The sequence below is a fragment of the Anopheles maculipalpis genome, chromosome 3RL (genome assembly GCF_943734695.1).
Source record: "Anopheles maculipalpis chromosome 3RL, idAnoMacuDA_375_x, whole genome shotgun sequence".
Taxonomy (NCBI): Eukaryota; Metazoa; Arthropoda; class Insecta; order Diptera; family Culicidae; genus Anopheles; species Anopheles maculipalpis.
Genome location: NC_064872.1, coordinates 63,054,945 through 63,073,022, shown reverse-complemented (window position 1 = coordinate 63,073,022; position 18,078 = coordinate 63,054,945). Strand labels below are relative to the sequence as shown.

The 18,078-nt window shown below is 40.3% G+C and overlaps 2 protein-coding genes across 8 annotated transcripts in view; one reads left to right on the top strand and one right to left on the bottom strand.

Annotated features, from left to right (window-relative positions):
- LOC126561586 (SCY1-like protein 2) overlaps positions 1-18,078 on the bottom strand; it is an 82,359-nt gene that overhangs the window by 43,472 nt on the left and 20,809 nt on the right. For all 7 annotated transcript variants that reach the window (XM_050217825.1, XM_050217827.1, XM_050217822.1 and 4 more), the window contains exons 2-3: positions 8,841-8,966; positions 8,527-8,625 (exon numbers count right to left, since the gene is read on the bottom strand). In XM_050217825.1, coding sequence (XP_050073782.1) covers positions 8,527-8,625; positions 8,841-8,966 — 225 coding nt within the window. The remainder of the gene's footprint in view (positions 1-8,526; positions 8,626-8,840; positions 8,967-18,078) is intronic.
- Positions 15,303-16,143, top strand: LOC126563187 (general odorant-binding protein 72-like). The gene is made up of 3 exons (XM_050219813.1): positions 15,303-15,419; positions 15,691-15,858; positions 15,946-16,143. The coding sequence occupies exons 1-3, from the start codon at positions 15,303-15,305 to the stop codon at positions 16,141-16,143; spliced, it is 483 nt and encodes a 160-aa protein (XP_050075770.1).

Genomic DNA, 18,078 nt, shown 5'->3' with positions numbered 1-18,078 from the left:
GCTTTTGGCCCTCATTTGGTAGAGTACGTGATAATCCTTTCACGACTGCGTAGTTCCTCCATACGTCACTTGTCAAGCGATCGATTCGTTACCTCTTATCGACGTGGAATTTTGTCAACACTGGAAAGCTTGAATCTGGTTTTGATGTTTCTTTGATATCCTGCATCATTGCGTATTTATCACGTTAACTATAAAATTTCTGCGTATGTTCATTTTTCAGGAGAAAATGGAAACAGATCCATCCTGCTGCCTCACGCTTTCTACGAATTTTATGATGTTATTAACCATTGGATTCCGCATGCTTTAACTGACAGCTTCTTCTTCGAATTTTTACGTTATGCTATGTGGACCACAATAAAAGCAAAAAGAAAATAAAAATTATTAAAGTGAACGCAATACATGTAAAGGTTAGTGAAAATAGTAAAGCTATCAACTGCACCGATTCGTTAGAAATCGCATGCTTTTTCATTCATAAAGATGCTGTTCATGTTGTTAGTACAATCGAACCCAGATTTGTATTATTATCACTAGGAGTGTACTTCATTGGTGATTGAATACAGATGCCCAGTAATTTGAGTATTGTTTTTGTCAACTAGAAGTGTTTGTTTTTCGTTTATTGATAAAAGCCTATCTGTTATGAGCAATAAAGACAGATAAGTTTGTGATATGATTGAGAATGCATATTTTTGACACCATGGATGCACACTAAGAATTTATGATGCAATTTCATTTGGTGTACCTTGGACAGGCAAAAGTAAGTTTAGAAATTTTGGAAAGAATAAATAGACGAAAAAATAGGTGGGCATTGTATTTTCCGTACATCTTCATGATTCTATATTCTCGTTTTATGATTTTTTATATCTTTTGCAAACATTATTTGTATCGAAATAATAAAGATAAGCAATAACAAATAAGAATAAGAAATAGTAAAACCCTTCTCATGAATGGAGACGCCCAGTACTTCATATAAATTTGCCAATATCATTGGCATGACCGTACTAAACCAAATTGCTTTGGTTCGAGTTTGTCGTTAAGTTGTGTTTGGTTTTTTGACTCACTGGAGTAGTTATTATAGGTATATTACTTATTATTCGTGTAGATGAAAACTACTTAACGTAGATAATCAGAAAACGTTCCAAATGCATACATTCGTGCAAAAGTCACAGCTGCTGCTCGGATCCTTGAGAAAGGACTCGACGCAACTGCAATCATCAGCAGAGCAAACGCAGAACTACAACAGACACTCACCAACCAACAGTTACCACCGATCATCCAATCCACCCGCTGAGGAATTCGTCCCTGGTACCAATGTACATCTGCCATAGACTGGGAACTCCAACGTTCTCTCCGGGGAACCGGAAAAAGCAGCAACATCGCGAACAGTATCTTTACCCACTTAAAACAGACTAAATACAAACATTTTCATCATATTTTTACGGACGATTCCGTCATCTGGACTCAGCCGGCTCTGGGATTCACTCCATCAATGATAACTGCGCCATTAAACTCCCTAACCACACTTCCATTTTCTCCGCTGAAGCAATAGCGATTCAATTAGCCGCCGACGAAGGACTACAGACCGACCGACTGAGCGTCATCTTCACCGACAGTGCTAGTGTTCTGGCTGCCTTGGAACACGGTACCTCCAAAGACCCCCGCATTCAACTCCTTGACGTCATGCCTTCCTCACTCGAAATTCCGAAATTCGGATTCCGGGTCACTCCGGAATTCACGGTAACGGAAAAGCCGATTAACTTGCCAACAATGGTTGACTTTGAACTCCACATGGCGCAACGTAGAGCAACGAACTCCGTCCTATCAAGCACAACACCTATTCATGGGAAGATATCGAATCCAGCCACATCCAACGAGTCCTTTCCCGCCTTCATGTAGGTCATAGCCGCCTTAAACACTCCTACCTCCGAGAAAAATCCAGTCCTCCACTCTGCAGTTTCTGTGGAGTTGATCTCACCGTCCACCACATCCTCACCGATTGCCATGAAAACACGACACACCGAGCCACCTGATAGCTAGACACCGATTACTCGACAATTCTATCACCCGACAAACTTAATCAGAACCCCCTTTTTCGATTTTTACGGATCAGTCATTTATATAGAGAAATTTAAGCAATAGTTTTAACTTATCCATTATCATATGCCATTATTTCAATAGTGTTCCATAATATTTAAGCTACACCTGCAGTACTTTTGTATTAGATTATACCACTTATTAATACAGAAGAGAGACGAAGGTAGTCTCTAAGACTCAAAGCATCTGTAAATAAACGAAAAAAAAAAAATTCATTCGTGCAACAAGTATTTGTGCTCTAATCATGAATCTAAGTCTAGAAAAAAAAGTAAATAAATGGAATTGAGGATCCCAGGATTATGCATGACAATGAAAGCTAGAACGAATTATTGTTTTAGTAATAAATTTCCCCAAAGAAGCAATCTAAATAACATTGGTCTAAATTCATGGAGCCATCGATCATAACTGTGGTTGTGAACTAACTCAACATACTAAAAACATATATGCAAGTCATACCCATTAACTACCGAAAGGAAATGAGAAAATGTTCCGGAAAGCCTGTTGCACACCGTGCCAGATTGGAATTAGTAATTAGTTTGGATGATTTTATCTTGTTCAGCTTCTTTTCCACGACCGACCAGTACATTTTGTAATACACTTTTCTTCTCCCACTAATGCGCTTACGTGTGATCGAGAGCAATTGAGCAATCAATCACATCAAACAAAGTCTAAATGTTTAATGGCATTACTGTTGCTTCTTTTGCCTGAAAACAACCTTGCACATAACGAAGCAGCCACGTACAAAGGAAATTATTGCATTAAAATCATACTCCACATCGTTTCAGCAGAAGGTGCCTGTTAAAAACCCCATCGCTGAAGGAGAGACCATGATGCAGCAGTGCAAGTAATGGCACATTAGCATACGGCCAATGGGTCGGTGATGCATGTGCTTGCATAAATGTAATCTTGGCTTTGAAGCAGAAAATGGCTTACGGTTTGATGAGGGCGAGGCAAGTTGGTGGTAGAGGCGTGGAATGATTTTAAAAATTCATTACCTTTCCCCATAGCACGTGCTGTTACTCATCGTGCAGCGTACGCTAGTAACACGACTGTCGATCTTGACGCCTCTCGAATAGCAGGCAACAATCAAGCGCAAAGTGCACTCGAAACTCAACTCATAGTCCTGTGCCTCATCGTACCGTTGTCCGAGGGAAGATACGAGAGCCCGAAGGTGGTTCTTAATTCCTTAAATAATCCTTCGTGTACGTCAGGGATGGAAGCTCGTTGCGAAAGGTGCCTCGGATTGCCTTTGCTTGGGTAAGCACGCTACAGGTGTGCCTCCGATGGTATGTGTACGTGGCGTATGCACGCACACAAACACAGGTGTGGTTTGGTGCATCGCGTGCCATTTTGCACTGCGGCAGAATATGCAGCGTACCGACACGAAAGGCTCTTGGCTAGCGCCTGCAAAACTGAAAGAAAAGTATCACTTTCAGCAAAGTACCTCAGCGCCCGCCCAAGGTAATGAGTTGGGCACGAGTGTGCAAGCTTTACCATTGTGCTCGTATCGATATCCCACTGTCATGAAAGCGGGTACGGTAAGCCGTGCGGGCGTCCTCAAGATACAATCGCGTGAAGATGCTCGAATACCAAGATGTGTACGTTGTGGCATTTTTACACCGGTTCAATACCATGCTGTACCAAGAAACCGGTACAAGGACATGGAGTGTGCGGTTAACATACCACAAGCTGCATCATCCTGAGTGAAATGTTTTGTAGCGATATTGTTGTTGAAAAAATGTTCCACACAGGTGTTTGTAAAGCGGTCGAACTACAAACTTTACAAGAGACTCAACAGCAACAGTGCTCATAAAAATCAACAACAGACACGAGTTGACGTGACGTGGAGTTTGTTGTTGTCTGTAGCAACTTCACCTGACAGCTGGCCACTCGGGTTGGCACCACATTCCGACGGGGCAACCATGCATGTGAAGCATGGAATGTGCACTTTTCCAGCAGCAGACGTCAAGTGTGCGATAGTATCTATTAATGTTGCATACGCTTCAAGTGGAGCAAATTCATCCCCCACACCGGTGTCAGATGATAAACTTGCGCCCCAAAAAAGGCTAAAGTGTTGTTGGGGATGGATTGAGAGTTTCAGTCTCCAACGAATAAATATCCTTTTTCATTACAGAAAATTCCCCCAATTTTGTGCGGGGTTTGGGTAAATTTCTTAGAAGAAAAGAACAATTGGAAAAGGTAGATTGAAGTGTCCTTCAACCACCAGTTGTCGAAAGAATGCGTGTTTACTCTAGCAGAGAAAGCAATGTGGTTTGGCAATCGAAAGAAAACCGCAATTAATTAGAACGTCCTGCCTGTCCATCAGCATCAGCGAATCGGAAATGGATCGATTTCTATTTTCGTCTAGCAATACTAAAGCTACTACAATTACTACCGTCATCACCTTTGATGCTGCTACCTGATGTCCATTTGAAGTTCCATTCCCAGGCCTGACAGCAAGCCAAGGCCTTATGTTGCTGGGTTAAAGGTGTGGTACTGATTTTGGGAACGTTGGAAGCTATACCGACACCAATCGACCGGGTTACACTCACCACCACATACATGTAGTTATAAATGACCGCCGCGTAAAGTACGTGAGCAAGCCAGCTAGACAGGCTGGCTGCCTGAACCGGAAAGGCATCGAAATTAATGAGCCTACTACATGCATGCACTTGGGGAATTTCTGTGTCGTTTCGGTGCCGAGTGTTAGAGTGTTCAGACCGTGACCGGACGACGATGTCGTTTGCAACGAGCAACGGGCAGCCAGCTTGAAGCCGATGGGTTAGAGTGAATTGTGCCATTCGATTAAAGTGCTCTTGCTGTGTGTGTGTGTGTGTGTGTGTGTGTGTGTGTGTGTGTGTGTTTGTGGCTGCGCGTTGTTTGGCATTCTGTGTATGGTTCTCGGTAATTTTGGGTTGATGAACGAGAAGGATATGATTACTGTAATATTAACATAAGGCGTAGGAGCTATGCGAGAGCTGTTGAGTATGGTGCATTCGTAGATAATTGTTTCAATCGGTAACAGTTATTTTGTACGTACAATTTATGGAGGCTAGTTGGGTTGTGTTTATGGCTACAGTAATAAAATTTGATTTTTTTTTTGTAAAGGAATTTACTCAAGTTCGAAAAAAGTTTTACATTTTTGTTGAGTTGATCAATAAAAATGAAGATTGATTTTCAAAACGAATAGCTCTTAGTGTAACTATACAAATATATACTCTTCTAGTGATATTTAATTTAAAGAAAGTAGTAACAGTTAAATAAAGTACTTAACTTAAATGAGAAAATTATAATTAACAATATTTTAAACATTCATTTTCTACACTAACGTTTCTTATCATTAATGAAGTGTTACTTGCATCATAGAATTAGGACCAGGTAACAGTATTATGTATGGTATTTTGTTAACGTTCAATTCGCTTCGTGCTCTTCTATACATGTGTCGCGGGAGATGTGAACGTAATTTCACTAATCTCTTATTGAAGCACCGTTGTGATGTGGTTTTCAGACACATGTGAAGTATCATCGAACGCCCAAACGGCAATGGTGAAGGCAAGTGGTTTGCTCGGTGCTGTGCGCTGATGAGGTTCAAATAATGGTAACATGTGGCCAAACGCTGTACCTGACGTACACTGGTAGTTCAAGTTGCATATCAACGTAAAAAGGATAATGACACAGACACACTCAGTGCCGTGGCGCTGTGACATAAGTTTTAGTAGGAGAGTAGGAGAACAAGCACAATTTTATTGTAAATGAAGTTTTCTGTTAAATATCGTTTGTAACTAAAGACCATGGTGATGTTTTGTACAGTAATTAATTGAAATTGTTGTTTGAAGTTCCGTAGTGTAATTGTTTTTAAACATTTTATGGATAGGAAATTCATGTTGGTCTAGCAATAGACACATTTGCACTCAACACACTTAAAAACTAAATTGAAATTAAAACGTCTACAAGCACTAAGTGATATTAAATTATCCCAAGAATGAAAACATCACAAATTAGACAGCTTTGGCACACTTATTCATCACAAGTACACAAAGTTTATTTCATCAAAAGCTTAGTTAGAATACTACACCATCCAGACGACATTAGGAAAGAACACAGCACTATTCAGACGACAACAGCAACATGCAAATGAGCATTGGCTAAGAGCAGAGCAGACAGCAACGCACGCGATACTCCAAGGTGACGTTCCTAAAACAGTCTATACAAATAAATTGGGACCGTTCAGAGTAGAGACGAGGCCAGTTTCAGTTTAGACATCAAGTGAAGAGATACAGTTTAGACGTTCAATGAATCGGACAGCTTAAAAACGAACTGGACTTAGATCCAGTTTAGGTTTAAATTCAAATATCTTTTATGCTAAAACGGTATTGGCTTTACTTTGGACTCCTCATTTCAAAGGCTTAAACTAAATTGAAAAGTACTCAAAAAAACTTTAAACTGGACAGTCATAGAGTTGTATATCAGTTTAGGCTCATGGCAAGTTGTAAATCTTGTGCTAACTTTTTTTCAAGAGTTTCGAAAGTTTTTCTACCTATTGTAAGATCTCAAATGTTCCATTTTAATTTTTAAAGTTTCCATGAATATTTTTAATACCGATCCTTGATGTCTCGAACGCTCCAGTTTAGAAGTATTTTTTTCCGGGATCTTCCCAACGGTCTAGACGGTGCCGTTTTATAAAGGAAACTGATGCGCTCAGGCAAGACAGCCCGTTGATATTACTTTAAATTCGGCTAATAAGCATGGCGAGTTCTCTATCAATGCCATGCTAGGATCCGAGCGTCGATTATCGTTACATTGGATTTTAAATTGAATTAAAATATTCCATCCATCAACTACATACAATTATTAGGTCAATGACGCTTAAAAATAAAAACATCTGCCGATTTTATTGCAAAAAAAATGAAGGTTACAACAACAAAAAAAAAAAAAAATGAAACAGAGAATTCTGAAATATTATGAAACCTATCTCAGCAGACTTATGATATGAGGGTATGATATTTTCCACGTTGCAAAGGCATCGTAATGACTTTCCCCGAATCGTCGTCAGTTCATGAAACAGATTCAAAAAATATCTTATCTTGCATACCTTAAGGCGCTCGAAAAACGATTCCCCTGAAGAGGGACAAGGTGCGTTTTTTTAATTTTCGAAAGCATATTCTACATAAGCGTAATGCACCTCTCGCTTCAAACGCTTCAAGCCACAACATATTTTGTACCCTCTGAGCGCATTGTCGGCAGGTTCAACGACAGACAAAAGTTTGAAGCAAACAACATCACCACCATTGTCCAAATAATGGACCGTGCCCCGAAAAACATTACAGTACCTGGCTTACCCATTTTGACTTGCAAACAACAAACCCTGTTATATGGTTGTTTGTTGCTTTTTTGTCTTCTCTCCAACAAGGTTCCACCACCATCGGAAGGGCTCATCGGAAGGAGCAAACTTTACCATTCCCATAGTAATGGGTAAACGACAAGGTGGCACACTGACCGACCACCATCCATTCATCTATCGCCTTCCCATCTATCCCATCGCTTCGCTCATTAGCTTCATTATACGAGTGAATGGTCATGAAAGGAAATGAGTTAGAACGAGATAATCACCATCCCATGATTGTGTGCGGCCGTGTCGTTCCGTACGGTCCCGGTCCATTACATCCGTAACAAAAGAAACACTAGAATAAATCCCTGTTCCTGCCACGACCAGCCCGTTTTTTTTTTGTTTTCATCACCCTTGGAACGTTAATGGAGCGAGCGTAGTCGAAAGAGTTTTCTCCTTTATTGTTTACGCAATTTCGCACAGATGGATACCATGTAGTAGGGTGTAGGAGGGGTGGCCGCGAAAAAGACTCCAATTCTGAAGTTTGCAGGCAACAGCGTGACAAACTATTGTTCGTAATGTACACTCATTTAAATAAATAAGAATGATAAATGTCCTTAAAAGTAGCTCTCCCAGTTTGTCCCTAACGAGCCCAGCCACGAGCTGCTTGCATTGTTGTGCTAAGTTTTCTGAGTGTCAAGTGAATCCTCTCCTTCACTCGGTACACTGAAACTACCTTGGGCGGGAATGAAAATTTTCACCACCCAGATTCTAGTGCTGTCAATTCTTATTAAGTGCAACTCAAAATCAACATTAGCGCAACCATCGCTGCGGGATAATTGTGAAAAGTGTGATAAACTCCCAGCGCCGGTTTGTATCGTTCCATCGAGACTATGCCAGGGGTTTAATACTCTTAATCGTCGCTTCATAGTTTGACCTTTTTTTTCTTTTATTTTGGAAAGCTCAACGGTGTGCACTGTTCGTTTATGTCTTATTCGAGCCCAAACGGTGTTATTTTAAGCTAGCAGCTTATTCTTGCTGCCCAAGGTTAGCTGCTACAGAGTGGTGGAACGATTATAACTTGGAAGGTTGTGGATCGCTGAACTCACCTGATAGGCCAGGATGTTGGCCAAACTGGCGATGACGGGTTCGGTGGCGAACGAGAGGGTTTCCGAACTCTCCTCTACCGTGTGCATGATCTGCAGGATCTGTGAGGAGCGTGGCATGGAAGGAAGGTATAAATATTAAACACAAACTCGTTCCGGGTGCACTCGGTTCCTGGTGTTGTTGGGTGTTCCTGTACTTCGTTCCGAAAGCTTGTCGTATCGCCCAGACAGAGTACAGTTGAGTGCAACGATCGTTTCTCTTTTCCAATTTGTGTGTGTTTTTTTCATTTACTTTATGCCCTCGCTAGTATACAAACCTTGGGATGCCGAAATCGTTCCAGCTGCTTTACGGATGCTCGCAAAATTTCCGTAACCGTCTCCTTCCGTTTTGGTTTGTGCAGCTTTTCGGCCGTCCGCTTCTCAAACACAAAGATGGAGCATTCCTGGGGGGGCGGAAGAAAAAAGTTGTTTTTGAATAAGTGATGGTGCTCATATTTCAAGCGAAAGCCAATAAATAGTACAGAATAGCAAATAGGGTCAATATTTTTTTAATAGATTGGAAATATGGAATATGGAAAATTTTTACTGTATTACATGTTTAAACTGCTTGTCGTTTTGTTTCCGTTCTATATTTTGCCTCCATTTTAGTCTATCAAAGTTTCATTCTCAAGTGGGAATGAAATTCACTATAAATCTTTGTTGGTAGGCAGAATGGGAATAATTCAAATAATTAACCTTACCCAGCAAAATCTCACTGCACACGATTCCAGAATTTCTGACAGAACTTCAAAGACATTTGAATAGAATTTGAAGAATGAGATCATACATTCCACAAATTGCATGTGTTTGATCCGTGGTTGGGAAAATCAAACAACAGATGTACAGGCTTTAATTATTCGAACACAGGACGAAACAATGATTTGGGGCGTTTCAAACGCATTAAATCAATATTTAAATTCATACAAATTAGTGAGAAACGCCTTTATGAAACCACTAACAGAAAGATTTGTTTTCAATATATATTTAGATTTTTTACTGCAGCGGGATGGAACCAACTGACCATTCTTGGATCCGATTCTGGCCAGGTACAACTGGAACTGTCACTGTTGGACTGATCTGGGAACACTGTACACACAATTATTGCACAATGCAAACACAGAAAAAAAAACAATTGTTTGTGTTGTCATAACAATGTTGTTGTACGTTTAATGCCTGAAGACATACAATATAGCCATCAAACCGCAAGAGCTTGCAACCCAGAAGCAAACAACATTAATCGCTGCAATAGTAACACCCCTCCAAAAGTTTTTGAGTTGAGTTTGAGTTTGAGTTTTGTAATGGACAAACTATATTTGACGGGAAAGAATAAGAAAATTTACCAACAATATTGAATTATTAATAATATTTTTATCATAATTTTCAGATAGTATTTGAATGTAGATAGCAATAACACCACAACCGATAATTTAATGGAATAATCATTTAAAGTGTGATACGGTGGAGGTTTGCTTGTAAATTCCTGTTGGTAGTACGCTGCTGAAGTCGGAGAGTCTTTTCGTTCAGCGGCACCGCAACCGACGAAAATGTATTTTCACCACCTTTCATTTTCAGCAGTTTTCAAAAAGCTTCATCTTGGCAAGTGGGCTGTGAGTTTGATATCACAATGACCATCTTGTACATGATATTTTCTACAGATGAAAATCTAATTCTAGAAATTCATCACGAAGTGCCCCACTATTTCCAACATTCTTAACTAGGGAGATAATTCATAGCAATAATATTAAATTTATGAGCTGAGTATCGACTGAAAAGCTCTACCTACAATTACATGATACAAAAGACAGTGACAATGAATGATAAGGTGGATCGCTAAAATAAGGACTTGGAAATTAGATCTATTTGTATCAGTAAGCTGTTTTCAAAATAGCTGATCTTCGTGCAAAACATTCACATAGCAACATACAGCTGTTTGCCTACGTTTAGGCGTCTTCTTTTGCTAGATCTTGTGAGGCGTGTGAAAATTATTTGCAGCTGTGCAGTTAAGGTATGGAAATACATAGATAAATCTCGATTAAACTAAGCCATACTTTGTGTAGCTTAGAAAAACAACAAATAAAGCATCGAATTAGCAGTCGCACAACTTAATTGAATTGGAATTTTAATCACAGTAAACAATCCGTTTAAAGCTACTACACATAATGTATAAAATATTGAATATAGTTTGCATAATTTTATTGTTTAAATTTTCAATCAACCAGTAATGGAATCTATACCCGTGTCTACCACAACACCTGCTCGCTGTACGGTGATGACTCAAGCATTTCGAAGTGCGTTTCTAGCTCACGAGCTGTCATTTACCTCTTCACAAATAGTTGCGCATCGCCAATTTTTAGACGCATCGAAACCATTGAAGATTGATGGAGTAAAGGCCTCTCCACTACTGCCAACTTTACCGGAACGATAACATTTACCGTCGTTCACCGTAGTGCATTACAAATGTGCATACTGAGTGCAGTACTACCTGGGACCCCAGAATGCACAGCATCACCTTGACATAACGTCGATGAATTTATTCATCCTCTTCCCTTCAGGTGCCCCTGCTTTCCAACAACGTGTGGAACGCTATTTTAGTGTGCGTTTGGCGCAACGTTTTCCCAGGCCAAACTTGTTAGCAAGCAGTGCCGGCAACTTGAAACTCAATGTTCCGGACGAGCGGACGAACGGTTCCGTCTTCGCTGGTGCTAGGCACCGTCTTTACGTTCCATTGCCACGCACGGGGTGGACGCAAAAACAACCTACCCTCCCACCCCTCCCACCCCTTCCTACCCCGCCCTTCGGTCGCTACTTGTAAAGCTCGGTGACAAATCACTGTGCCGTGCCACTTTGTTGCCCTTCATATCATTTTCCTCACACACGCAGCCCGTTGAGACGATGGAGCTTTGCCATGGAGTGTAGTGTTTTCTTTTCTGTTCCTTCTCGGTGTGCCAATGCTCTGCCCGCAGTATGCTGCAAAGGAATTTCTTACCGAACAGAGCTTTCGTAAGGATGGCAGCCTTCGGAGGAGATGGCAGAGGAGTCACAAACACTTCCGCACGAATAATCAAATTCATTCCGTGGAAAATTGAATTTTATTTCTGTTTTATAGTGTTGAAATATTTGCAACCTTTTTGCAGAGGGGCCCTGGAGGGATGGTGATGGTAAATCGTAAGACGCACACTGCCTGTAACACCGTAACAACGGAAAGCACGAACGAGCATTGTGTACCACAGTGGATGTTGATGTTTTGCCTTTCAGCAAACTCATTCGTGGGTCTTTCAACGGTGCGGTACATACCAACATGGCTGAAGCAAGGTTAAAGAAATCTTAAGCATCTTGAGCCGAGATTTTCGGTGTTTGTACGATTTGAATCTTGCATGAAAATAAACTGAAAGTATTGGGAAAGGTGAAGAGCATTCAAGGCAAAACCCAACGGTCGCATGTGTACAGGTCACACGGTGCTATCAATTTTAACTAACTTACGTACAAACGGCTTTTCTTTTTAAATGCTCGGATTTATTTCTTCATTATACTTGCAACACACAATTATATGTTTTCCATTGACTTTTTCTGTAGGTATACTTAGGACTCTAGCAGTAAAGTTCACTGCTGTTTGCTGTTCCAAACAAGGAGAGTAAAACACACTAAACTGGCTGGCGGATTAGCTTCCTGGCCCTCAAACGCGGCACCCGAATTTGTTGAGCAAATAGTGGTGAAGGATCCGTTCCTGGTGCCTTTTTTGCCCGTATTACAGCCTTCCATTTTTGCTTCTTTCACACAAACGTACACAAACATACTTCTTCGTTTTCGTTATCTCGCTTACCCGCTTACACGTTTGATCGTATCAAAAGCCTGAACATTAAAGAGAGATTTACAATGGGTCTTCAAAATACGAACGGCACGAGCGTTTTACGGGACAATACGACCGCCATACGGGGATTTACCAGTGTTTTGTTACTGTCCACACGGATGCTTTCAAGGTTTAGGGCCAGAAATCACTCACAGCCGTTCGATTAGAGGCGATAATTTGTTTTGTAAAGTTTAGCCTCGTGTCGAAGCACCACGCGCCAAGACTTTTGACGCTTCCGGATGTAGCAGCACGGGCAGCAATGATTGTTAAACGGAAATCCTTGGAACAGAATTTGAATAAAGTTTGCACTTCCGATGAATCTCATCAATCGACACTGGGCACGTTGTAGTGGCGTGTTGTTTGTTCATTTGCAATGAGGAAATAATTGTTTGTGTTCTCAGAAATAGTCGTTAGACAGTTTTACGTTGGCTTTTTGTAAAATTATTGGAGTAGTAGAACTTTATTTTATACAATATTGTTCATAATGCTAGCGAAATTTAGCGATTTTCTTAAAAATCCATTAATGTAATTTGCTAACGACCTGGAATACTTGTTTCGAACCTGATTTGCATGGTAGAAATCAATTTAATTTTTTAAAAATTAATCCTGATACCTTCCTATTTGTTTTACATCCTGCTATAGAATCTATGCCAGCCGGTAAATCAATTAAAGCTCTATTTCCGAAAATTAATTATGAATGAAAGATATCAGCACACCGATCCACTAATGAACGCGGGTCTGTTAAATGGTTTCTTGCTAATTCCCGCTGATTTAAACTCAATCATTGTTAGATGAAAATGAACCATAAAGCATTATCAAGTTTCATTATTCAACAAAAAAAAAAAAAAAATAAAACCTTCCAGTTAAATTTACCGTCCCTCACATACATTCAATTATGAATGAACTTTTTTTTCTCTGGACTTTACCACTGACTATGGAAGTGCCAATAAAGTGCTGGTTTCGGGAATGTTTCCCCATCCATTAAACTCAAACGACCATTGATTATCGGCACTTTTAGCCATGATGGCAGAGGTTTTTCTTTTCTCTGTTGTTCCCTCCTTCCATAAAGTTAATTCGCTGTTCAAGAAAAGCGACTCGATCAGGGTGTAATTATTTCCTCTCCGTGTGTGACGGCGGTGCATTGCGGTGCACGACCAACCGGATGAACATGTTTTACATTTTGCAGATGCAAATTATTGACGGTGACCAAAGCATTCGTGAACGCTTTGCGTCTACACTTTAGCCGGTAGCTGGTTGCGTGAATCAGCGTGATTTCGATTTGACGCCGTAGGTCTGGCTTGTGACTCGTGACAAATCTTCCTAGGAGACTTTTATTTTATTTATAATTAATTATGACGGTCCAGTGCCATATTGTTTCCTAGGGGACTTGTTGATACATTAAACGTATTTAAGTAAAAAATAAGTACATAAATACTTTTTAAAACTGCCTAATAAACCAAAAAAAAAACTAATTGATAATTTAAAAAAGCTAAGGAAAAGGAAAAATTAAATTTCACTTCAAATGCTTAAATTCACTACATGAAACCGCGTACTAAAAAATATAGCTGTTTTTATGTGGATTTTCTTATTCTTTCTTTCTTGAGTAAACGATCGTTGGGTCATGTGGGTCGTCCATTGGCTCACGTAGTTGGATGGATAGCCAATCCTCATAACAGGTGGAAACGAATGTGATTTTGAGCTCTGCCTCGGCTATCGGATCGTCCTATAAATGTTGAATAAAAATTTGCAAAACAAAGCCCTGAAAATCCAGCGCATGTGCTAAAGAGTTTTTTCAAAAGAAAAAAATGTGGTGTAGGCGACAGCAGTGCCGGTCTTCAAACTGCAGGACCGGGGTTCAAATCCCATCCGGACCGTCGACTCGCAGTGAGGACTGTCTAGCTAACTTGGTGGTATCGGCAAGTCTAGTAAGCCATCTGATAGCTGGTGTGACCTTAGAGGTCGTTCAGCCAAAAAGTGAATAGATTAAACAGTTTCTTTTATGACGCCATGTTTTTTTTTATTATACCTTAACTTTGATTACCAGATTTACCAGAACATAGAAATGATTTTTGTTGTATTCATGTAGGAAATGAATAATAAAATAACAGCTTGGGCTTTCTTTTTTAATTCCGTTAGAGCGATTTGAACTTTATTTTCAGAAATAGCTTACAAAAACATTCTCACTTATCGCATGTAAAAAACATTTCTCATGAGACTGACAAAACGACTGTTGATGCCATTCTTCTGCGAACATAATGCATCTTCCTCTTCATAAGTATTGTGATGTTGAACACCTTTACAAGTCGATTAGCGTCAATTGTTATCGTTTCCTTAGCCACTGTAACCGTATCCTCCGTGTTTCCTTACCGTATCGAAACGTATGAACACAATACTTTTTCCTCGCTCGCACCGACGACGTTGCAGCAAATAGATGCACACGCACGCCAAAAAACGTAAACGCTTGCATATAAAAGTCGTATGAATAATGGATTACGGGCGTATTAGTTACACGATCGCATAAACGGTAGAAAGCTGCGCTGGGACGCCATTAACAAAAAAAAAAAAAACGCCGTTCGTAGGCCAGTGAGTCAGTGAATGTGTGTGAGTGCGTCTACCGTACAGAAAGAGTGGGTGAAGCGATAAATATTATAACCACGACGCTTTTCTTCTGTAAAGGAAAGAAGAGAAAGTTTTTTACCCGGACGTTGCCGAAGGAAACAGGCTTCGTGTTGCTTTTCCTCACTGCCTATAACAATAAGTGGTTTACGCGAGTGTGTGTGTGTGCTTTTTTATTGTTTCCTTTGTGTGGAAAAAAGATAAAAAAGTGATTCGGAAGCGTTGAAAGTATCGCTGCCATAACACACTTACACACAATCACCGCACCATGCCAGCAATGTCGTGGAAAGCGCGTGAAAAGCGTGTGGAAAGGATTTTCCCATTCCGGAAGTGTTGGTGGATTGGCAGCCTGTTGCTGTTGGGAACGGTGCGAGGCCCAACACCGACCGAAGGGGTAATAATTTTCCCATCCCGTTCCGGTTTTCCTTTTTCAATCGGAGAAAAATCACACACTCAATCTCTAGACACCATTTAACGGCTCGCCCGTCTCGATGGTGCTGCTGCATGGGTGCGCTGCTTTGCATCAACGTTGGGCCATAATCACAGCACAAAACAAATTGCTACCGGGGCGCACAGAATGGCGCGCTTCAATTCTCACACTTTTAAAGTGGGATTAATATTTAACCTCTTTTTTACCCCTTTACAAATTCTTGCGTACTCCATAGAAAGCGACGGTGGAGCAGATGATGAAGTCGGGTGAAATGATACGGTCGGTTTGCTTGGGCAAGACGAAAGTTTCCGAGGAGCTAGCGAACGGATTGCGCGAGTCCAAGTTCGTGGACGTTAAGGAGCTTAAGTGTTACGTGAACTGCGTGATGGAAATGATGCAAACGGTACCGGGTCGAACGCTTACACGCGTAGGTTCGTAGGTTCTCGTACCCTTCACTGATGCCGTACGTACTGTGGCCGCTCTTTTGCAGATGAAGAAAGGGAAGCTTAACTATGACGCTTCGGTGAAGCAGATCGACACAATCATGCCGGACGAGCTGGCGGGACCGATGCGGGCGGCGCTTGACATCTGTCGGAATGTGGCCGATGGTATCAAGAACAATTGCGATGCAGCATACGCGATGCTCCAGTGCCTTTCGAAGAACAATCCTAAATTTATCTTCCCCTGAGTTGGGAGAGAGATGGGAGATTCCAACTTGATCGAGTTGGTATGGTTGTCCCTTGGTATGTATGATATAGGGTATAATGTAAGAGAGAATAGTAAATAATATGGAGTCCTGTACGTACGTTGGTGTCCTCGTTGTTAGTCAATAAATCTATTCTTTAACAGTTATCAACAGCTTTTTTTAAAATTATTTTGTGGATTTAACGTTATGGTGTAGAATTATGCTTATGGCTGTTTATGTTTGTTTCATGTGACTAAGTTACCCCGGCCATTAAAAGGCTTACTGGGCTTGCTGACACGTTTAGTTGGATAGTCAGTCCACGCTACTGGGGAGTGGCCCGGTTGTGTTTTGAACCCCGGTCCTGATATGTGAATACTTGTGCAACTGTCGCCTCTTTCACCGGACTGCCTTTATATGTGTTATGTTGGACTAAATTCTCTTTAATCTTCCATGAAGCATGTGATACAGATACGTGTGATATGATAACATCAATGGTGCGACAATGAGATTAAATTCGCTCTTGTGGATTTACCCCCGAGCTTAAGAGGGTTCTCAGAATTAGCACGACCAAGGTGACCTCAGGTGATGTTAGGTGAAAGTTTACTGAAAGCTCTCAAAATGTTGCTCTCTCAGCCCAAAACATTTCACTCGGGAGTAGGATTATCTCTCTGTTCTGGTAATAATAATCATAATTTTAAACTCTGGGCATTGATACCGAGTAGATTCCTTAGTTAGCTCTAGTTGTGTCGTTTGAAGCGTTGGTTGAACAGTAAACATAACTTTTGCTTTTCAATATTAGACAGCATTGAATATTGAAAAGCAAAAGCTCTGAGTACTTAGCGAGATAACGACTTGATTTCAAATTACAAAATTTTCCGTGAAAACGATTGAACTAGTTTGAGTAAAAAGCAACCAGAATTCCTCAGAACGCAAGACGACCTGAAATTTAATTTGGACTATTGAATATCCGTTTCAATTACAAGGTCTATGAAATTCATGACTTTATAGTGACAATGAATTAGATTGATGCCTTGCTTCATATTTTTCTTGGCTTACCGACCTCTAAGGTCATGTCGACCATCGATTGGCTTATTAGTCTTGCCCATATCATTGCGTAGTTGGATAGTCAGTCCTCACTACGGGGGGACGGTCCGGATGGGAACTAAGGCCCGGTTCTGCCGTTTGAAGACCGACGCCGCTGTAGCCTACACCACCGAGATTTGTAGTTATAGACATAGTATAAAACTATTTGTTGACCTAAGAACGCTCAACTTCCAAGTATAAACTGGATCCTTAGACATCATGCTAAATAAGAGTAAATGAGGTTGCAAAACTACTCAACACTTCAGCAGTTTTTTAAAATACCGTGAAACTACATCCAAAATGTTAATATAGAATAATAGTGTTGATGAATTACATGGACGATTATTTAATTCAACTTTCATGATAAATAACTTTCGCACAAGCGTAACGTAATAAGCAAATTATTTTTTTATAATATCTCCATTGGTTTGCTCATGTAAAAAATGATTGTTTTTACTTTCGTAAACAATTAATGACGTTGTTTTTTTGTGTTTAACTCCGAGTTACATATTTATCTCTATAATCACAACCAGTCATACGTTCATCGTACACATTTTTGATTACAATATTCGTGCTGTTGTATTTACGTGAGAGTTTCATGCTGCTACGTTTGAAATGAAATAAAATTTCCAAAATTTTGTAAGCACACCAAACGTATTCGGTGTGCCAAATATCGCTCAAATGGAAATACGATTAAAGTTGAGGAATTTCTTTCCCCCCGATGCCATTTTCATCATCCAGTAAATATGTTTTTTTTATAATTTTCTTTTTAAAATGCCAGCGCATGAAGTTCGGTTCATTTTTCTCCACAACACGCTTCAAAGTTTACGCCAATTCTTCAACCTGCGAAACAAG